The 22,163-nt window shown below is 44.8% G+C and overlaps 1 protein-coding gene across 2 annotated transcripts in view; it reads left to right on the forward strand.

The window, feature by feature from the left end:
- Positions 1 to 22,163, forward strand: part of LOC143988934 (cytosolic phospholipase A2 gamma-like) — an 84,161-nt gene that overhangs the window by 35,183 nt on the left and 26,815 nt on the right. For both annotated transcript variants that reach the window (XM_077488871.1, XM_077488872.1), the window contains exons 9-11: positions 5,810 to 5,863; positions 13,320 to 13,355; positions 21,053 to 21,106. In XM_077488871.1, coding sequence (XP_077344997.1) covers positions 5,810 to 5,863; positions 13,320 to 13,355; positions 21,053 to 21,106 — 144 coding nt within the window. The remainder of the gene's footprint in view (positions 1 to 5,809; positions 5,864 to 13,319; positions 13,356 to 21,052; positions 21,107 to 22,163) is intronic.

Genomic DNA, 22,163 nt, shown 5'->3' on the forward strand with positions numbered 1-22,163 from the left:
AATGCATGGGAGGCAGAGACCCTTCTAAAAAGGCTCCTCAAATATTTGTCTCCTACCCGATCCCACAACACTGGCATTAAACCTTCCTGAAATAAATATTCATAATCCAGAACCTTGTATCTTGTTGCTGTATCTGCTGAAACGCATGCCCCAATGATGGGCAGAAGCAAATAATGCTCTAGGCTTAAGAGAAACCCAACAAATGCAGAAAATTACACCAACTAGCACATAGACTGGCTACAGACTAGCTGCAAACACAAAATTTGGACTAGTGGTACTCCAACTTCAGTAGGACTGTTACACTTCTGCTCTAACAACTCTTCTATTTTAGCATGTAAAATCTATTTTTTTTAAAAAGATTAGCACAAGGGATGGTACTTATCTTTAATTAGACAATTCCCTTGTACAAATGCTAACCATCCTAGTTGAAATCCCAAATCCTCTATGATTCCCCCATACCCCAGCTGCTATCCTCTTTAGGTGCTGCTTGGGTTAATAGGAGTTCTGGACTTGTAACAGGAACTTGTCATCAGTACCAACTATCCACTTTCCACTCCCCTCCTTCATTTATACCTTTTGTACTATAGCTTGCATGAATGAAAAGTGCTCTGTGAATTGAGGATGCAAAATTGCATTCATCTACCAATCCTCCATCCATAAACTGATTACATGCTAGCAGCCATGATTAGCTGCGGGCGCTGTCAGCCTCCCATTACTTTCAATGGCCTCACTGCCTGCAGCTAATCACCAAGAACTCCAGCTGGGTTCCCTGCATGTAATCCCTAACGGCCCCATTCATAACTGTGCATGGGGCTTTATACTGAGTTTGGTTGTCCTACACTCTGACCTTTTCTCTTTGCACTTTGTCTGCATATTCTTTTTTTCTTTTTTCTTAATAGTGGAATCTGGTCACAAGCTAGCTTGAACCTAAACTCTGATTAAGTGCCACTGCGTGGATAATTCACCCTAGCATCCTTTGATTGTCCCTTCTGTTGTTTTGTTGTCATCAGCTGGAGCCCCTGTACACTATACTTCACACCTATCTCATGCTTCTTAAAGAGACATTGTCAACCAGCCATTCATTTGAAGAAAAAGTACTTCCCATAAGTTTAAATTTGTATTTAACATATTATATGCATGTAATATACTTGTAAAGGCCTCCTTTGTATAGATATCCAAAAGGCCTGAGAATGCCGCAGATAATCAATATCTTGGATGTGATATCAGCAGCCCCAGCAGACTCAGAGCTGTCACTCAAGTGACATTCTATAGCATGGGTCTTAAATTAAAATTTACGGAGGTCCGGTCAACAAAATATTCTTTCGACAGAGGTCCGAATCTCGTTAACACTATAGCACATTAAGGCCCCCATACATCATTATCTTCAGAGTACTATTGCTGCAGGTCTTTGATATCTTGGATGTGATATCAGCAGCCCCAGCAGAATCAGAGCTTTCACTCAAGTGACACTCTATAGCATGGGTCTTAAGTTAAAATTTACGGAGGTCTGGACATACATCATCGTCTTCAGGGTACTTTTCACATCCTAGTCCCCTTTACATCACAGTCCCCTCTTTAAAGCAGTGTCCTCAGTTCCCCTTCACAACACTGTTCCCGTTTACATTGCAGTGCCCCTTAACACAACACACAGCCCCCCCTTAACACAACACACAGCCCCCCCTTAACACAACACACAGCCCCCCCTTAACACAACACACAGCCCCCCCTTAACACAACACAGCCCCCCTTAACACAACACAGTGCCCCTAACACAACACAGAGCCCTTTTGTATGCAAGCCTCCTCTGCACAGTCCTATGGTCCATTTGGCAGGTCAGAGGCAATAATCACCCTGGGGTGTCCTCTCCCTGGCCTCCAGCCCAGCCACTGATGTCATCCCCACAGCAGGCAAGGGCGAGAGGAGCTTCAGATTGGGCCTGAGAGCTTGAGTCTTTTAATATTAATTAAAAAGTTGGGTAATCACCCACTTGTTAATATAATAACTTGGGCAGCTCCCACCCCTCAGTCCTGATCTGCAGCTCCTCCTGCCCCTGCCCACTGTTAGGATGACATTGGTGGCCAGGTGGGAAGTACAGTGGAGGACACTGAGCTGTGACAGTGGCATGGCTGCAGTCTGGACAGGACTGTCACTCGGTCTGGTTCCGGACTGTGGTCCGCCATTTAATGACCCTGCTCTATAGTATTTCCCTCCTCCCCTGGCATAAAAGAATATGTAGGGAGGAGAGGGCTATGACATACAAGGAGAAAGTGGATTTTGCTAGGTAATTGACTATCCTGCAGTAATCAAATTTTCTAGCAAGTTCAATGACACATTGGAAGTGATTAAAATATAATGTATGTGTAAAGAAACAATGAAAGCATTGTAAATAGTTGATTTTTCTGTGCATTTACCAGTCATTTTTTTAGCTGGTTACGGCTTACTCTCTGAAATTCCCCTCAATTCATTGACTGATTATAGGTACTCTGTGACTAAGCTTCTAAATCTTTTGCCAAACTTTGATTACCTCACTACGTGACTTTGCTTTTATTAGGAAATGTTCTGTCTGAATTTGTTATCCCTATTGTTATCCCTATTACAATCACATTAAGTATTGTCCCTACTACAAACCTCAGGATCAGCTGACAAACCAAACCTGTAGAGGTTAAAATTCATTTAATAGCACAAAGATTAGGAATCACTTACAAGAAAATGAAATTAAAATGGCTCATCCAAGGCAGGGAAGAAAGGGGTCCATACCACAGCATCCTCTGGGTTCAGCAACATCCACGGGGTTTGTTTGGAAGTTGTTGCCAGGTCCTCTAAGCATCCTGTGGCCACCAGGAAGCAAATCAGCATGGAACACAGGTGTAAATGACATCACCGGACAAGAGACGGCGTTGAGTAGACTCGCAGCGGTGTACTGGCAAGCCGGTACAGATAAAGGAGTCTTGATTCTGTCTTCCGGAGCAGGCATAACCATCTTAATGGCGGACACCTGTCTGACCAGACTGTTTTGACAGAGGAACTACAAGGCCTAGGACTCAGGATCACCACCGTGAGATAACCATGTCTATACTTTTATGCCTATTACTTTCTGCTGAAATGTGAGTTTGACTAATTTATGTGTATTAAAGCTTGTTAAAAACATCTTCCCCAGAGGCGCCTCTCTCGTTTTTTTTTTTTGGCCCCCTTTCTTCCCTGCCTTCGATGAGCCTTTTTAATTACATTATCTTGTAAGTGATTCTTAATCCTTATGCTATTAAATTAACTTTTAACCAGTGGCGGCACATCCATGAGGGGCGCAGAGGTGCGCCCCCCCATCCATGCGCCCGGCCCCCTAATCTACATGTGGGGCACCAGACGCATGGATTTCTATGGGGTTTTATTTTTGAAGCACATGATTAGAGCTCTAATTGGCTTCAAAAACAAGCACTGTGCCCCGAGCCCATCCACTTATGTGACAATAGCGAAAGAATATTCACTATTGTCTTCCTGATTCTCCTCCCGGGCCAATCAGGAAGCCCCTATTGGCCAGGGAGTCTTAAGACTGTGGGGGTGATCGCCGCTGTCCGCCTCCCGTGTGGGAGTGGTCCCACCCAAAATATTTTGCACCAGCCGACACTGCTTTTAACCACTTAATGCCGATTTCGTTCTCTTCCTCTTTTCTTGTCTTTAATGCAGAGCTGGCTTTACTCTGGGGATAGCTGCCACTTCCTATCCACATTTTCATATGGACACATATGCATATATACAGTATACCCCTATGGATTAATGGACTAATCATGGGTTATCAGTAGATCATTTTGTATATTTTACCCTTTTGATTCAGCTCCTATCTTGCACTAGATCCATTGCTTCTGAAGTCACCTTGCTGAGTTGAATTGCTCTGACTTACTCGGCAGATGGCTTGCAGAGTCGGTGTCAATAAGTTGACCTCCGACGCTCATATTTATTTAACTGTGGTGGCTTCCATATATTCCATATATTTCCATACAGTACCTTGATAAAGTATTCACACCCCTGTGAAATGTTCCACATTTTGTCATGTTACGACCAAAAACGTAAATGTATTTTATTACGATTTTATGTACTAGACCAACACAAAGTGGCACATAATTGTGAAGTGGAAGAAGATTGATAAATGGTTTTCAATTTTTTTTTACAAATAAATATGTGAAAAGTGTGGTGTGCATTTGTATTCAGCCCCCTTTACTCTGATACCCCTAACTAAAATCTAGTGGAGCCAATTGCCTTCAGAAGTCTACTGGAAAGTCCGGTCGTGTGTACATGGCATTAGAGTCTGCAAAGGACTTGAGGCTGGGGCAGAGGTTCACCATCCAACAGGACAACAACCCTAAACATACAGCCAGAGCTACAATGGAATGGTTTAGATCAAAGAATATTCATGTGTTAGAATGGCTCAAAGTCCAGACCTAAGTCCAATTGAGAATCTGTGGCACAACTTGAAAATTGCTCTCCATCCAATCTGACAGAGCTTGAGCTATTTTGCAAAGAAGAATGGGCAAAAATGTCACTCTCTAGATATGCAAAACTGGTGGAGACATCCCCAAAAAGACTTGCAGCTGTAATTGCAGTAAAAGGTGGTTCTACAAAGTATTGACTCAGAGGGATTGAATACAAATGTACGCCACACTTTTCACATATTTATCTGTAAAATAATTTGAAAACCAATTATTTTCCTTCCACTTCACAATTATGTGCCACTTTGTGTTAATTTATCAAATAAAATCCTAATAAAATACATTTACATTCTTGGTTGTAACATGACAGAGTGTGGAAAATGTCAAGGGGTACGAATACTTTTTCAAGGCACTGTATATTGACAGGTACCTTTTAAATGACTGACTGTACATTCCTGTTATCATTCTTTCCTGCTGCTCTTGGCAGGAGACAATCATCTGATATCCAAAGTGATCTTAGGTCATTCCTTTGTAGCTGGAGAGAAAACAGTCTTGTGACTTCTATCAGTGTCTAGCCAAGCTCTGGTTAAAGCTTGTAGGATGAGTTTTCTGACTGCCCTTTGGGGCTGCAGGACCCCTGACCCTCTGTCTGGACAGTGCTGATTGGCCCTGTGCTGATCACATGTATCCTCCCAAGACAAAAAAAAAACCTCTCTAGCAATACACACCAAACTGAGCATGTGCAGCCTGCCTCCATAGACTCCGTGTTATCAGGAAATTATTAGAAGTTAGTAGAAGGAGGGGAGGAACAGAGAAGACAGGATCACATAGCCTTTTTACACAATGAAGAGGATTAACCCCTTAGGTTCCACAGTGAGTATAACAAGCATGCTTTACTGCATATACACACTGATTTTACTGTGGTGGGTTTAGTATTAGTAACACTTTAATGTGTCCAACTATGCACTGTAAATATTAACTCAACTTGTCAGCTGGACCGCTTGTGTACAAATGTCTCTGATGCACAGTGCTTTTGAGCTAATATCCCTAAGGCTAGCAATCTTCTCTATGATATATTTATACAGTATATACACACACACAGAAAACATGCATGTTGTGTATATAGGTAAATCAATCCATTCAGCAATGGTTGCAAACACAATAATAATCAAGCTTTCCCTACCCAATACCATATAGAACGGAGATAAGTGAAGGGGTTTCAGTTGGTTGGTGTAACATCCTAAGGTTTATCATATATATTGTGTTACTATCTGTTGCAGTTACATATTGAGTTTTGTACTGTATGTAATTGAGATATACATTAACTCACAATTGCATAGTATGCTAAGCATCATTGTATTTAAAGCAAATGTCCTTTGTTTTCTCAGGATTCTGGGGCAGTGCACCTTCAAACAACTTTCTTTTTCATGACTTTATTAAAAGTAAGAATGCCCAGAATGCTTATTGTTGTACACAAAATTATTAATAAAGGATATGAAAGCCCGGTGGTAAACAAAGATCCTGCCAGGCGGTACAAAGTGCAGGTATTCGCTACACTAAGGTTACCAGATTTTAAAAATGAAATCCACAGACACCCTGCTGACCATGCCTACAAACAAAACCACACCCTAATTTTTAGCCATACCCACAAATTCATGCCCCAATTTTTAAACATGCCCTGAAATAATTGGTTGCAGACTTTTGGAACAAGAGGCAGGCTATAAAAACAAAAATACCTTGTGCTCCGTAGAAAATGATGCTGTGTGTGTATTGCACTGCAAAGAATTGTGGGAGTGGTCAAATTGTAGTGTGAACCTGTGCTGCTATGGGTCAAAAGAGTGTAAAGCATAGACTGCAGGGGTCAGGATTAATAACACAGAGTTCAAGGGTCAGGAGTAAGTAACACACAGAGTTCAGGGGTCAGGAGTAAGTAACACCCAGAGTTCAGGGGTCAGGAGTAAGTAACGCACAGAGTTCAGGGGTCAGGAGTAAGTAACGCACAGAGTTCAGGGGTCAGGAGTAAGTAACGCACAGCGTTCAGGGGTCAGGAGTAAATAATGCACAGAGTTCAGGGGTCAGGAGTAAATAATGCACAGAGTTCAGGGGTCAGGAGTAAGTAATGCACAGAATTCATGGGTCAAGAGTAAGTAACACACAGAGTTCAGGGGTCAGGAGTAAGTAACACACAGAGTTCAGGGGTCAGGAGTAAGTAATGCACAGAATTCATGGGTCAAGAGTAAGTAACACACAGAGTTCAGGGGTCAGGAGTAAGTAACACACAGAGTTCAGGGGTCAGGAGTAAGTAATGCACAGAGTTCAGGGGTCAGGAGTAAGTAACGCACAGAGTTCAGGGGTCAGGAGTAAGTAATGCACAGAATTCATGGGTCAAGAGTAAGTAACGCACAGAGTTCAGGGGTCAGGATTGAGTAACGCACAGAGTTCAGGGGTCAGGAGTAAGTAATGCACAGAATTCATGAATAAGGAGTAAGTAACACGCGGGGTTCAGGGGTCAGGATTAAGTAACGCACAGAGTTCAGGAGTAAGTAATGCACAGAGTTCATGGGTCAGGAGTAACTAACAAACAGAGTGCAGGAGTCAGGATTAAGTAACACAGAGTTTAGGGGTCAGGATTATGTATCGCACGGAGTTTGGGGGCCAGGACTGAGTAACGCACAGAGTGCAGGGGTAAGGAGTAAGTAACGTACAGAGTTCAGGGGCTAGGACTGTAGCAGAATACATATTGGCCTAAAATTATGAATATATTTGTTTTTTTATATATTTTTTTTTCAATATGTATTATACAGAAAGTAAAAAATATAATTTCAAAATTGTCGGTCTTTTTTTTGTTTATAGAGCAAAAAATTTAAACCGCAAAGGTGATTAAATACCACCAAAAGAAAGCTCTATTTGTGGGGAAAAAAAGGTCATCAATTGTGTTTAGGTACAGCATAGCACGACTACGCAGTTGTCAGTTAAAGCGACGCAGTGCCGTATCGCAAAAAATGACCTGATCATTAAGGGGGTAAAACCTTCCAGGGCTGAAGTGGTTAAAGTGGTTGTAAACCCTTACAAACCACTTTGACCTACAGGTAAGCCTAGATTAAGGCTTACCTGTAGGTCCAAGAAATATCTCCCAAACCTACACGGTTTAGGAGATATTTAGTAAAAGACAGGCACCGCTGTCTACGGCGCATGCACCGTAGACAGCGGCGCGCAGGCGCACTATCGCCGTTAGCAGCGGCGATATGCCGTTAGTGGCGGCTCCTGTGCGCATGCGCGGGAGTGACGTCATCGCTGCTCCGGCGCTGTGAGTGGCTGGAGCAGCGACACCCGGAAAAAGATGGACGCTCCGAACTACAGGGGACAGCGGTGACATCCTTGGCTCCTGTGTCAGGTAAGTGACACATAATGGGCTAATATGCGATGCATAGTGGTCCATTATGCTTTAACTTTGCAGGGAGACAAAAAAGAAGTAAACTTATCAGGGTTTACTTCCTCTTTAAGTGGGTTTCACTTGCTTAAAATTCTTATATACTCTCCCTACTTTGTAATGTTTAGGATTGAGTTGTGGGATAATCAACATAACTAACCCTGTCTGTATCAGGGGCGGATCCAGAGTCTAGTCTCGGGAGGGGCACTTCTATAAAATATGTTTTTTTGGGGGCAATTTATATGGGAAATGGCTGGTATTGGCACCTCAATCATTACGGCACCATGGCTGTTATGGTGTCAGGATGATTGAAGCGCATTATTTCTATTAATACATTGTAATATAAAATTAAATGGTTCAACTCACTATAATGCAGAATCAATGGGAGCCCTGAGGGTGTCTTTCGCCATGTCGCCTGCCACCAAACGCGGAATGTCACTTGCCACGTCACTTGTCACCAAATGCGGATTGTTACTTGCCACGTCACCTGCCACACATTGCAGATTGCCACTTGCCACGTCACTTGTCACCAAATGCGGATTGTTACTTGCCACGTAGCCTGCCACACATTGTGGATTGTCACTTGCCACGTTACCTGGCACATATTGCGGATTGTCACTTGCCATGTAGCCTGCCACACATTGCGGATTGTCACTTGCCACGTCACCTGCCACACATTGCGGATTGTCACTTGCCACGTCGCCTGGCACACATTGCAGATTGCCACTTGCCACGTCACCTACAGCCGCGTACAGACGTAGCGGTATGTCCGACGTACTTAGTCTGGCGGACTTCCCGCCAGACTGTCCGTCGGACTTTCCGAACGGGCTACTTGCCCACACACGGCACTTTTTGAGCGGACTAATATGGCGTACTAAGTCCTCCGTACTATCCGCCCTACTTTTGAAATGAACGGACTTGCCCACACGCGCGGAGGAAAGTCCGGTCATTTCGAGTGCGTCTCCAGGTAGGCGGGGCCCGCGAAGGAGACGTCGCTGGCCCCGCCGCCTGGTATGGACTTAAAGGGGAACCCCAACACCGAAAAAAATCAGCGTGGGGGTCCCCCCCAAGTCCACAACAGGCCCTTGTCCGAGCACGCTACCCGGCCGGCCAGGAAAGGGGGGGGCGAGCGAGCGTCCCCCCTCCTGAGCCGTACCAGGCCGCGTGCCCTCAACATGGGGGGTGCCTTGGGGAAGCACCTTGTCCCCATGTTGATGAGGACAAGGGCCTCTTCCCGACAACCCTGGCCGTTGGTTGTCGGGGTCTGCGGGCGGGGGGCTTATCGTAATCCGGGAGCCCCCTTTAATACTTCGGGGGTCTTGTCCCCCTCTTCGGTTCTTCTGCCGGGCCACCGCGCCTTCTTATAGCTCTTTTACAGGCGGTCTTCTGTCGCCACCGCCGCCTTCCGTTCTTCTTCTTCTCCAGGAGATGTTGACTCGACGATCTCTCCGGCCGCAATGCCAGGGACGCGATGCGCTGCCACTTATATAGGGACAAGGGGCGGTGTCACATGGGTTTATGTCACATGGTGACCCCGCCCCCTTACGATGTCACAGTCCCGGAGGATGCTGGGACTGTCGCCATGTGACATCAACCCATGTGACCAACCCATGTGACATAAACCCATGTGACACCGCCCCTTGTCCCTATATAAGTGGCAGCGCAGCGCGTCCCTGGCATTGCGGCCGGAGAGATCGTCGAGTCAACATCTCCTGGAGAAGAAGAAGAAGAAGAACGGAAGGCGGCGGCGACAGAAGACCGGGCCACCGCCTGTAAAAGAGCTATAAGAAGGTGGCCCGGCAGAAGAACCGAAGAGGGGGACAAGACCCCCGAAGTCGGAAGAAGAGGCCGGCGGCGAGGAAGAAAGCCGGACTCCTCCGCTAGCAAAAGAGCTACAAGAAGATAGCGGAGGAGTCCGGCGAGAAGACCCCCGAAGACAGAAGACCCCCGGAGCTGTGCAATAAAGTATTTTATCTCGTGTGTTGTGTCTTTTTTGTACTTTTATTTTACAGGTGAATGGGTAGGGGTACATTGTACCCCATACTCATTCACATAGGGTGGGGGGCCGGTATCCATGGGCCCCCTTATTAAAGGGGGCTCCCGGATTCCGATAAGCCCGCAGACCCCGACAACCAACGGCCAGGGTTGTCGGGAAGAGGCCCTTGTCCTCATCAACATGGGGACAAGGTGCTTTGGGGTGGGGGGGCCGCATGGCCCCCCTTCCCCAAGGCACCCCCCATGTTGAGGGCACGCGGCCTGGTACGGCTCAGGAGGGGGGGGGGGGCGCTCGCTCGCCCCCCCCTTTCCTGGCCGGCCGGGTAGCGTGCTCGGACAAGGGTCTGTTGTGGACTTGGGGGGGACCCCCACGCCGATTTTTTTCGGCGTTGGGGTTCCCCTTTAAGTCCATACCAGGCGGCGGGGCCAGCGACGTCTCCTTCGCGGGCCCCGCCTACCTGGAGACCCGCTCAAAATGAGCGGACTTTTCTCCGGGCGGGAAAAGTCCGCTCATTTTAAAAGTACGGCGGACTGGCATACACACGGCCGGATGGTCCGCCGAAATGCGAGTCCGGCGGGAAGATTGGAGTGCAACACGGCATTCTAAGTCCGCCGTACTTTCGGGTCAAAAAAGTATGCCGGAGGCTACACACGGGGGGATTGTTTGGCGGACTTGAGTTTGCCGGACTTTTCCACCGGATTGTTTGATCGTGTGTACGCGGCATACCACACATTGGGGATTGCCACTTGCCACGTCACTTGTCACCAAATGCGGATTGTTACTTGCCACGTAGCCTGCCACACATTGCGGATTGTCACTTGCCATGTCACCTGCCACACATTGCGGATTGCCACTTGCCACGTAGCCTGCCACACATTGCGGATTGTCACTTGCCACGTCGCCTGCCACACATTGCTGATTGTCACTTGCCACGTAGCCTGCCACACATTGCGGATTGTCACTTGCCACGTAGTCTGCCACACATTGCGGATTGTCACTTGCCACGTCACCTGCCACACATTGCGGATTGCCACGTAGTCTGCCACACATTGCGGATTGTCACTTGCCACGTCACCTGCCACACATTGCGGATTGCCACTTGCCACGTAGTCTGCCACACATTGCGGATTGTCACTTGCCACGTCACCTGCCACACATTGCTGATTGTCACTTGCCACGTTGCCTGCCACACATTGCGGATTGCCACTTGCCAGGTCACCTGCCACACATTGCGGATTGTCACTTGCCACGTCACCTGCCACACATTGCGAATTGCCACGTAGCCTGCCACACATTGCGGATTGCCACTTGCCACGTAGCCTGCCACACATTGCGGATTGTCACTTGCCACGTCACCTGCCACACATTGCGGATTGCCACGTAGTCTGCCACACATTGCGGATTGTCACTTGCCACGTCACCTGCCACAAATTTCTGATTGTCACTTGCCATGTCACCTGCCACACATTGCGGATTGCCACTTGCCACGTAGCCTGCCACACATTGCGGATTGTCACTTGCCACGTCACCTGCCACACATTGCTGATTGTCACTTGCCACGTCGCCTGCCACACATTGCGGATTGCCACTTGCCAGGTCACCTGCCACACATTGCGGATTGCCACTTGCCACGTAGTCTGCCACACATTGCGGATTGTCACTTGCCACGTCACCTGCCACACATTGCTGATTGTCACTTGCCACGTTGCCTGCCACACATTGCGGATTGCCACTTGCCAGGTCACCTGCCACACATTGCGGATTGTCACTTGCCACGTCACCTGCCACACATTGCGAATTGCCACGTAGCCTGCCACACATTGCGGATTGCCACTTGCCACGTAGCCTGCCACACATTGCGGATTGTCACTTGCCACGTCACCTGCCACACATTGCGGATTGCCACGTAGTCTGCCACACATTGCGGATTGTCACTTGCCACGTCACCTGCCACAAATTTCTGATTGTCACTTGCCATGTCACCTGCCACACATTGTGGATTGCCACTTGCCACGTAGCCTGCCACACATTGCGGATTGTCACTTGCCACGTCACCTGCCACACATTGCTGATTGTCACTTGCCACGTCGCCTGCCACACATTGCGGATTGCCACTTGCCAGGTCACCTGCCACACATTGCGGATTGCCACGTAGTCTGCCACACATTGCGGATTGCCACTTGCCACGTCACCTGCCACACATTGCTGATTGTCACTTGCCATGTTGCCTGCCACACATTGCGGATTGCCACTTGCCAGGTCACCTGCCACACATTGCGGATTGTCACTTGCCACGTCACCTGCCACACATTGCGAATTGCCACGTAGCCTGCCACACATTGCGGATTGCCACTTGCCACGTAGCCTGCCACACATTGCGGATTGTGACTTACTGTGTCACTTTTCTGCTAAGGTGTTCTTTTGTTGAGTCCCAGAGTGAAGATAGGCAGCAGAGAGATGATGTAATCTCTCTGCTGCACACAGCTTCCTGCACAGTGAGGGCGGAACTGGAGGGATGCAGGGCAGTGAGAGATGATGTCATCTCCCTGCTCCCCTACCCGCTGGCTTTCTGATTGGCCAGCAGCCCTCCTAAGCTGCCCAGCTGCCCCCCCTCACCCGTTCACTCAGCGCTGGCACCCACGGAACCGGCCGCGATGGTACCTGCGGAACCGGTCGCGCTGGTACCCGCAGAACCGGCCGCGCTGGCACCCGCTGGCCATATTCTCGGAGGGGGCAATTGCCCCGTTGCCCCCCCCCCCCTGGATCCGCCGCTGGTCTGTATTGTGTTCACAGTTCTTTATTATCAGCTGTAAATTAGATTAGAACACTGTCTGTCCTAACAAATTGTTATCAATTTAGAAACTGTCCTTCCGCAATGTGTGTTAATGAGTGATAGCTCAATTTGTGTGGGGACAAAGACACTGTGACACTTTCCAGAAAATCTTAAGCCTGGTAAATATCATTTTTTTTTTTCCGTTCACCCCAGTAGGCTAAACAAACAAAAGCTGACAGATCACTGAACTAACACAAGCAATGTTGGTACAGTGATCTCACCTGCTGTGCTATTGTGTTCTGACAGGGGGACCGCTCCCCCGCAAGGACACATTGATCAGCACTAGCAGCCATTGACTGCCAGTGCTGATCAGATGCCAATCTCATGCTGGTTTTCCAGCATGCCTGTTAATCAGATGCCTGTTGTGGACTGGCTTCTGTTGGACAGGGAGCTGTACACACAAGCTGTAAGTCGGCCAGTTCCTGCCAAACCCACTGTACCCGGCATTAGGTAAAGCTGGAGTTTAGCTTTAACTTATATGTAATTTCATATATTGGTTTAATATTCCTATTTTTTTTGTCTTTAGTATTCTATGACACTTTATATTATTTCCACTGGTTTTATTGTTTGTACATTTGTTCCTATATTGTTTTTTTCTCAATTAAAGATCAGTATCACAAATGTTTTTTTTTTTTTTAGAAATCTTTCACGAGTTGATGTCTAACAAACCTATAGGTAAGAATTGCACCTTCAGACCTGACAAATCTAGATCACTGTGGAGCGGCTACAGTATATGGAGGGCAAATCAAGGGGATGTTTTCATTATTAACGTGGAAAGTCTAATTTGTATGTAATGCAGTAAAGCAACCAAACTCAGTTTGCTTTATAATTTAGGAGGATATACATTCTATTACCAAAAGTATTGAGACATCTGCCTTTACACGCACATGAACTATAATGGCATCCCAGTCTTAGTCCGTAGGGTTCAATATTGAGTTGGCCCACCCTTTGCAGCTATAACAGCTTCAACTCTCCTGGGAAGGCTGTCCACAAGGTTTAGGAGTGTGTCTATGGGAAAGTTTGACCATTCTTCCAGAAGTGCATTTGTGAGGTCAGGCACTGATGATGGATGAGAAGGCCTGGCTCGCAATCTGTGCTCTGATTCATCCCAAAGGTGTTCTATCAGGTTGAGGTCAGGACTGTGCAGGCTAGTCAAGCTCCTGTACCCCAAACTTGCTCATCCATGTCTTTATGGGCCTTGTTTGTGCACTAGTGAGCAGTCATGTTGGAACAGGAAGGGGTCATCCCCAAAAAGTTCCCACAAAGTTGGAAGCATGAAATTATCCAAAATGTCTTGGTATGCTGACACCTTAATGCTACGTACACACAACTGGATGCTTGTATTATTGTAGTACCAAAGCCTGGAAAGGACTCTTTGGCCCCGGAATCCTACCACCCGATATCATTGTTAAATTCAGATGCTAAGATTCTAGGCAGGGTTCTGGCTATAAGACTAAACAGATATATGCAGGAATTGATTCATCAGGATCAATGTGGCTTTATCCCATCTTTTTTTGAATATGCAAATACCATCTGATAACCCTAGGAAGAGAGCGTTTTTTTCACTCGACGCTGCAAAAGCTTTCAACAGCGTCGAGTGGGACATACCTATGGGAGGTGATGGGCTCGTTTGGCCTGGGGGACAGTTTTATACTGTGGATTAGGATGCTGTATTCTGAGAGGGTATGTATGCAAATAAATGGTGTTTCAGACTTTTTCCCATTATACAGAGGAACGAGAAATTGGCCCTTGAACCACTGGCTGAGGCTGTCCGACAATCGGAATCTATTTGCGGATTTATTAGAGGAACGAGGAATTAAAAAATCTCCTTATATGCTGATGATGCATTACTGTATCTTGGGGATACAGAAGGTTCCTTAAACCCTCTAATGTCACTAATAAAACATTTTGGATCGTTTTCTGGATAAGTTATTAATTGGGATAAATCAGTTCTACTTCCCTTAGATAATCCTAGTTTGCCCAGGTTAAGAGAGGCTCCTCAAGTTAAAATTGTTTCCTCATGTAAATATCTGGGAATAATGATAAATTCTAGAATAATAATTTCCAATTTAAGAGTACGGCGTGGACCAAATTGCCATTATCGGTGGTGGGCCGAGCAAATCTTATAAAAATGATCTGGACCCCTCAATTGTTATACATACTCCATAATTCTCCGATATGGATACCTCTTAAAGGATTCAAAAAAATAGAATCAATATTTTGAAGGCTATTATGGAAAGGAAAAGCTCTGAGAATTAAGTTATCAATTCTCCAGAGAGTACGGAATAGGGGTGGATTAGCGGTACCGCAGCCAAGACTATTTCATAGCCTCCCAGCTTCAGCATTTTGCAGGCTGGGGAGAAGTGAATTTGGAGGACCCTATACAGGCTTTATTGTTAAATAATAGTCTCTGTTATAATCTGGTGGCTCAGTTGGAATCTGGAGCCTTGGGTTATACCTCTAGGGGTCCAACAACGACGCTTATGAATAGAGTTTGGAAGGAAATGAGGAACATAATGAAATTTGAAGGAGTCTCAAAATATTCCCTGCTTTGGGGGAATAAGCAATATAAAGAAATATTTAAATTGGAGGGATTTGAAAGCTGGTACTCTAAGGGGCTTCAATATATAGAACAGTTGTATTCACATAATGTTTTACACTCCTTTCAGGATCTGCAAAAATCCTTTCAATTGCTTTCTAGTAACTTCTTTAACCATTTACAGACCGAACCATTTTTCTGGTCAAAGACCAGACCACTTTTTGCGATTCTGCACTGCGTCGCTTTAACTGACAATTGCGCTGTCGTGCGACGTGGCTCCCAAACAAAATTGACGTCCTTTTTTTCCCACAAATGGAGCTTTCTTTTGGTGGTATTTGATCACCCCTGCAGTTTTTATTTTTTGCTCTATAAACAAAAATAGAGCGACAATTTTGAAAAAAACGCATTATTTTTTACTTTTTTTTATAATAAATATCCCCCAAAAATATATAAAAAAAAATGTTCCCTCAGTTTAGGCCGATACGTATTCTTCTACATATTTTTGGTATAAAAAAAAATCGCAATAAGCGATTATTGATTGGTTTACGCAAAAGTTATAGCGTTTACAAAATAGGGATAGTTTTATGCCATTTTTATTAATATTTTTTTATTTTTTTTTTACTAGTAATGGCGGTGATCAGCGATTTTTATTGTGACTGCAACATTATGGCGGACACATCGGACATTTTTGACACATTTTTGGGACCATTATCAGTTATACAGCAATCAGTGCTATATAAATGCAGTGATTCCTGTGTAAATGACCCTGGCAGTGAAGGGGTTAACCAGTGGGTGGCAGTGTAGGGGTTAAGTGTTCCTAGGGGTGTGTTACTAACTGTGGGGGGTTGGGCTTCCATTTAGTGAACACTGATTTCTGCTGCAATCACATGGAGCAGAGATCAGCATCACTAGTTGCTAGGCAGAATGGAGAAATGCTGTTTACAACGGCATTTCTCCATTCAGCCATCCTGTGAGACGATCGCGGGTCCGCGGGACCCGCGACCGGACTCACGGGGGTCCCGACCAGCACGCGATGGCAGGGCGGCATTGAAGATTGGACGTACCTGTACGCCAATATGCCTGCCCGCGCCATTCTGCCGACGTACATCGGCGTGCGCTGGTCGGGAACCGGTTAAATATTTACAATTACGGCATGCGATTCAATCTAAGCTTAAAGGGGAAAAGATAGTGATAAAACCTATGCCACTTATAACATCATTAGCAGGGGGGTGGAAAAAAAAGGCTTGATCTCATCTTTATATGGTCAACTTATGAGATCATATCAAGATAATGATGTTAGCCCAGGTAGAACAGGGGGTGGGAGACAGACATAGGGGACATTTCAGAAGATACGGTATTTATTGGTGTATAAAACGCGCCAGCGTATAACACGCACCCCAAGTTTAGGAGGGAAGTTTAAGGAAAAAAAACTTCATCAATGCAGCCTTATCAGTGTCCATCTGAAGCTTTGTCAGTGTCATTTGCAGCCTTGTCATGCAGCCTTGTCCATCATTGCACCCTTGTCAGTGTCATATGCAGCTTTGTCATGCAGCCTGTCTATCATTGCAGCCTTGTCCATCATTGCAGCCTTGTCCATCGTTGTCCCCTTGTCAGTGTCATTTTCAGCCTTGTCAGTTTTATTTTCAGGTTTTATTTTTAAAAATGGCACCGCCGAGATGTCCTGTGTGTCTCGGCGGCGCTCGATAGTTCTCGGCCGCCTTCGGGTGTCCTCGTCGGCTTTCAGCCACCTTCGGCCCTTCTCGTCGGCTTTCGGCCACCTTCGGCCCTTCTCGGCGGCTTTCGTCTGCTTTCGACCGTTCTCTGCAGTTTTTGGCCGCTTAGAAGGCCCGAAGGCGGCCGAAAGCCGCCAAGAAGGGCCGAAGCAGCTGAAAGCCACCCAGAGGCTCCAAAATAGTGGATGATCGGCATATAACACGTACCCGTGATTTTCCCCTGATTTTAAGGGGGAAAAAATGCGTGTTATACGCCGATAAGTACGGTAATTGGCAAATAATACTGAGGGTAACCTTAGTTTCATTATCACTCTCTCAATGCCTGACGCAACTATTCATAATATACAGGGTATATAGAACACCAGTTAAATTATTTAAGTGGGGTAGGCGTGATTCTCCAGAATGTTCTCGATGTCAAAAGTCTCCAGCTCACATATTGATAAGATCCCTAAGACATGTCTACTGGGAAACCTTGATGAGGATTTTTTTTTTCCCAGGGAGGTTACGATAACAGTTACCAGGTTATTGTTTAGAGCATGAAAGGTAATTGCTCTAAAGTGGATATCTCCGAGTGCACCCTCACTCGAAGACTGGTGTCTTCAGGTAAAATTCTGAAAGAACAACAAATCTACTGTTATAGGAGGGTACCCAATAATTTGACTAAATTATGGAAACTATGGCTATCGGACCCACGGTTAGCCCCATTGTCACTAACACCGGGAAATTTTGTATTGAGCGGTTAACCGAAGTTTGGGATAGTAAATACGGTACTAGAAGGAATGGGGTAGAGGGCTACACCACAGGGTAGAAAAGAATAGTAATTAATAAAATAAGTTGTCGGGAGAAGTAATCGTTTCCTTTGGCAGATTGAAATATACAATTCATTATAGAGGAAACTGTATGGATTTGTCGCCCAGATGTGTGTGTGTGTGTGTGTGTGTGCGCGTGTGTGTGGGGGGGTGGTTTTGGGGTTTTGTGTGTGTACGTTTGAGTGTATATGTTTTCAGTATTTGCATCTAAAGGCTGGGTATGAAATATATATGATAGGGGTAAGGAAGAAAGTAAAGAGAAAAACTTCAAAATATGTCTTGGATTGACCATATGAAAGATATATATTGAAATGAGGAAAGTATCTATTAGCTGTATAATGGAACGAAGTTATAAAATATGTACTGACAATGTAATATGGTCTGTAAGATTGAAATATCTTTAATAAAGGAATATTAATAAAAAAATAAAAATAAACTCTGATGGTTTTTCCAACGGAGTTCCGCTGAAATTGACTTGCCTACACATGATCACACCAAAGTCCGATCGTTTAGAACGCGGTGACATACAACATGTACGACGGGACTAGAAAAAGGAAGTTCAATAGCCAGTAACCAATAGCTGCCCTTGTGTTGTTTTTGGTCCGTCAGAACAGCATACAGACGAACGGTTTTCCCGATAGAAATGGATTCCGTCAGAAAGATTTAAAACATGTTCTATTTCTAGGTCCCTCAGAAATTTAAAAAAAAAAGGTCAGCTGAAGCCCACACATGATCGGAATATCGGAATATCCGATGAAATGATTCCGTCTGACTTTTTCTGCCGGAAAGTCTGACCGTGTGTACATGGCATAAGAGTTCCCTTCACTGGAACTAAGGGGCCAAGTCCAATCCCTGAAAGCCAACCCCACACCATAATCCCCCTCCACCAAATGATTTGGACCAGTGCACAAAGAAAGGTCCATAAAGACATGGATGAGTGACTTTAAGGTGGAGAAGCTTGACTGGCCACAGTCCTGACCTCCACCCAATAGAGTGAAGACTGCGAGGCGGGGCTTCTCGCCCACATCAGTGCCTGACCTCACAAATGCGATTCTGGGAGATTGGTCAAACATTCCCATAGACACACTCCTAAACCTTATGGATAGCCTTCCCAGAAGCGTTAAAACTGTTATGGCTGCAAAGGGTGGGCCAACTCAATATTGAACCCTATGGACTAAGACTGGGATGCCATTAAAGTTCATGTGCATGCAAAGGCAGGTGTTCTAATTAGGGATGAGCCGAACATCCCCTGGTTCGGTTCGCACCAGAACCTTCGAACAGACCTAAAATTCGTACGAACTTTAGAACCCTATTAAAGTCTATGGGACTCAAACATTCTAAATCAAAAGTGCTAATTGTAAAGGCTAATATGCAACAGACAACACCAGCAATAAGGGGTATTTTTAGGTGTATACTGTGCTGGAGGCACACAACACCCACTTTAAATCATGCAGATGCCTGTATTAGAGAACACCAGCAATAAAGGGTAGATACAGGTGTATACTGTGCTGTGCTGGAGGCACACAACACCCACTAACTCCTGCAGATGCCTGTATTAGAGAACACCAGCAATAAAGGGTAGATACAGGTTTATATTATATTGTGCTGGAGGCACACAACACCCACTAATTCCTGCAGATGCCTTTATTATAGAACACCAGCAATAAAGGGTAGATACAGGTGTATATTGTGCTGGAGGCACACAACACCCACTAACTCCTGCAGATGCCTTAATTAGAGATAAACAGCAATAAAGGGTAGATACAGGTGTATACTGTGCTGGAGGCACACAACACCACTTTAACTTTAAGATGCCTGAGAAAAGAACACACTGTCCCTGCCTATCTAGCTCTTTCCCTGAACGTCGAAACACATTACACAAGGCTGCCGTGCTGGCAGCCTTATATAGTGTGGGGCGTGTACTAAACCCCCTGAGCTATAATTGGCCACAGGCACCCTGCCTGTGGCCAATTATGGCTCTCCTCGCTGCCGGCCCTGTGATTCTCCAAGCATGCGGGGTCACAGTGCATGCTTGGCCAATCATGAGCCAACAATGCATTTCTGTAAAAAATGTATTTTTCTTCGTTTCTGTTATAACATTTTGAAAATTGGTAATTTTTCTTCATATATTTTGGCCATACTCTGTTTGTTAAAAAGAAACGAAAATACTTGAAATTGGGATGAAAATGCATTCAGATGAAAAGGAATGCACATGCCTACACAAAAGCTCTCATCGGTCTTTTGCTGGCCGAAATTCCGACCGTGTGTACGTGCCATAAGGGTTTACAACTACTTTAACTCTGCAAGGGACCAAGTATACCCACTCCGCTCCTGGAGCCTTTAGAGCATTTTAAAGGTATGCTGGGATGGGTGGAAAGGGATTGCTGCAGTGCATTCTGTAAGCATGGCTGCATGTCCATAAGCTGATTAATTCAGCTCTCAGGCTTAATGTTGTTCTTGCATTAAGCTGTTGCCACTTAGGTAACATGTATGTGTGGTGACAAAGATGGTGGACTTTAACACCCACATGGCACACAATTGCCTCACGGGTGACATGGGTGGCACAGGTTTTTGTTCTGAGAGCATGCTCATTGCGTGCTTCCAGCACAGTATCTGAGCTGTCAAAAATCTGATTCTGGTCTCTAGATTATGAGCCAGCAGCACTGGCTCCCGATCTGGAGTAATAGCCCAGTTAAAGGGCCAGGGCTGTGCAGGAAGGAGTTAATTTCCACAGGCACCGAGACTGGGTACCATTTTAAAAAGCCAGTAGAACAAATAGTTGCTGAACCAGAGCTTTTTTTTAAAACAGCACATGGGTCTCAAGTGATGTGAACCATGGATTTTTAATTAGCATGCATGATAAAATATTTATGTTGATAATTTTACTTTGATTAAATTAGTTAAACTGATTCAGCTGCTTCTGCACAGAGAATAAAACAAAGTTATTTAAAGCAAAATGTTTCAATTGCTAAAAGGACAGTAGAGATGGGACGCTTTTTCCAAATCTGGGCTTTCAGAATAAGTTTATAGAATTATGACTGTATGCACCATTTATATATTTTTTATTTCATTTTGGATCTGCAAGCTGCTTAAGTGAGAAAATCTCAACAATAAAAAAAATAAAAATAAAATGAAGAATAAAATTTAATTAAAGTCCACAAATTGGATCATTCTGAGTAATTAAGCTGTGCACATGCTCATATTTCATAAAATATTGTTTACAGAATCACTGTATGTTTTTTTTTTTTTTTCGTTCTGAAGTTAATTTTTACTTCCGTCCATCTTGCCTAGGGACATCAGAGGAACCCAATCCTATTTTGGAGAACAAGAGAACATTTGCACGCGGTACATAGTAACTCATATTTGAAATGTAAATCCTTTTATTTTAAAAACGGGCTCATCGCACATATGATTACTTTTTTAACCTTTTAAAAAAAAAAATTCAAAAAAAAGTTTTAAAAATGCTTGCTTACCAGTCCACCACAGATAGTAAGAGCCCATCATGCCAGACAAATGGGCTTGTATGCCTTTGAATTCACTGTGCCTGGAGTACCGGGCTTCTACTAGTCTGAAAGAGGGAACACATTTTTTAAATTTTGTTTCAGTTACCAACAAAACTTTTTTTTTTTTTTTTAATAATTCTTTCTCATTCCTAGCACTATTGGATTTCTTATGGCAAAATAGCTGTACAAGCTAACAGCAGTTTCTTTATTATTATTTTTTTAAATTCTTTTCATTGAAAAGTTTGAGTTATAGATACAAAAAAGAGCCATTGGGGCATACCCCGGCTAACAGGTGCACATAGCCATGCGTATAACAAGTTACAACTCATAGCTTAACTTACCAACTAAGCTCTAAACAACTAAACACACGCCGCTCAGGTTACAGTTGACAGGATAATGACAGAAAATATTGCTTTTTGGAGGACTTTTCCCCCCTTCTAGCTATCAGAACTGGACACTAGAAGAGTAGTGAGATTAAAATGTTAGTACAATGTTTGTGAGGGCCTACCCAACCACTCACATATCCTAGGCGTGGATCCCGGCTCCATGGAGGGCCATGAATATCTTCAGGAAGTTTAACTAAATTGGTCCATTAAGGTCTGATCGTCTACCGTAGAATACAAGTCTGTCCACAAATGTCAAACTTTTAAAAATTTCTTGGGGCAGCCGTGGGATAAATATGTTTTTTTATAGAGGGGTATCACAGCATTAACTGACTGTTTCCATAATGACAAGGTAGGGGGTCCAGCTGACTTCCATTTGAGGACTATGGCCCTTCTTGCATAAAATAGGAGGATACTTATTAAAGTATGTGTTGCCCTAGCGAATGCCAGCTGTTCTACTAACCCAAGGAGAAAAACACTAATCGTCGGGAATAGTGGTTAACTCATGGATGAATT

Source organism: Lithobates pipiens, unplaced genomic scaffold, assembly GCF_037356315.1.
Source record: "Lithobates pipiens isolate NorthernLeopardFrog02 unplaced genomic scaffold, aLitPip1_a1.2 Scaffold_18, whole genome shotgun sequence".
NCBI classification, from domain to species: Eukaryota; Metazoa; Chordata; class Amphibia; order Anura; family Ranidae; genus Lithobates; species Lithobates pipiens.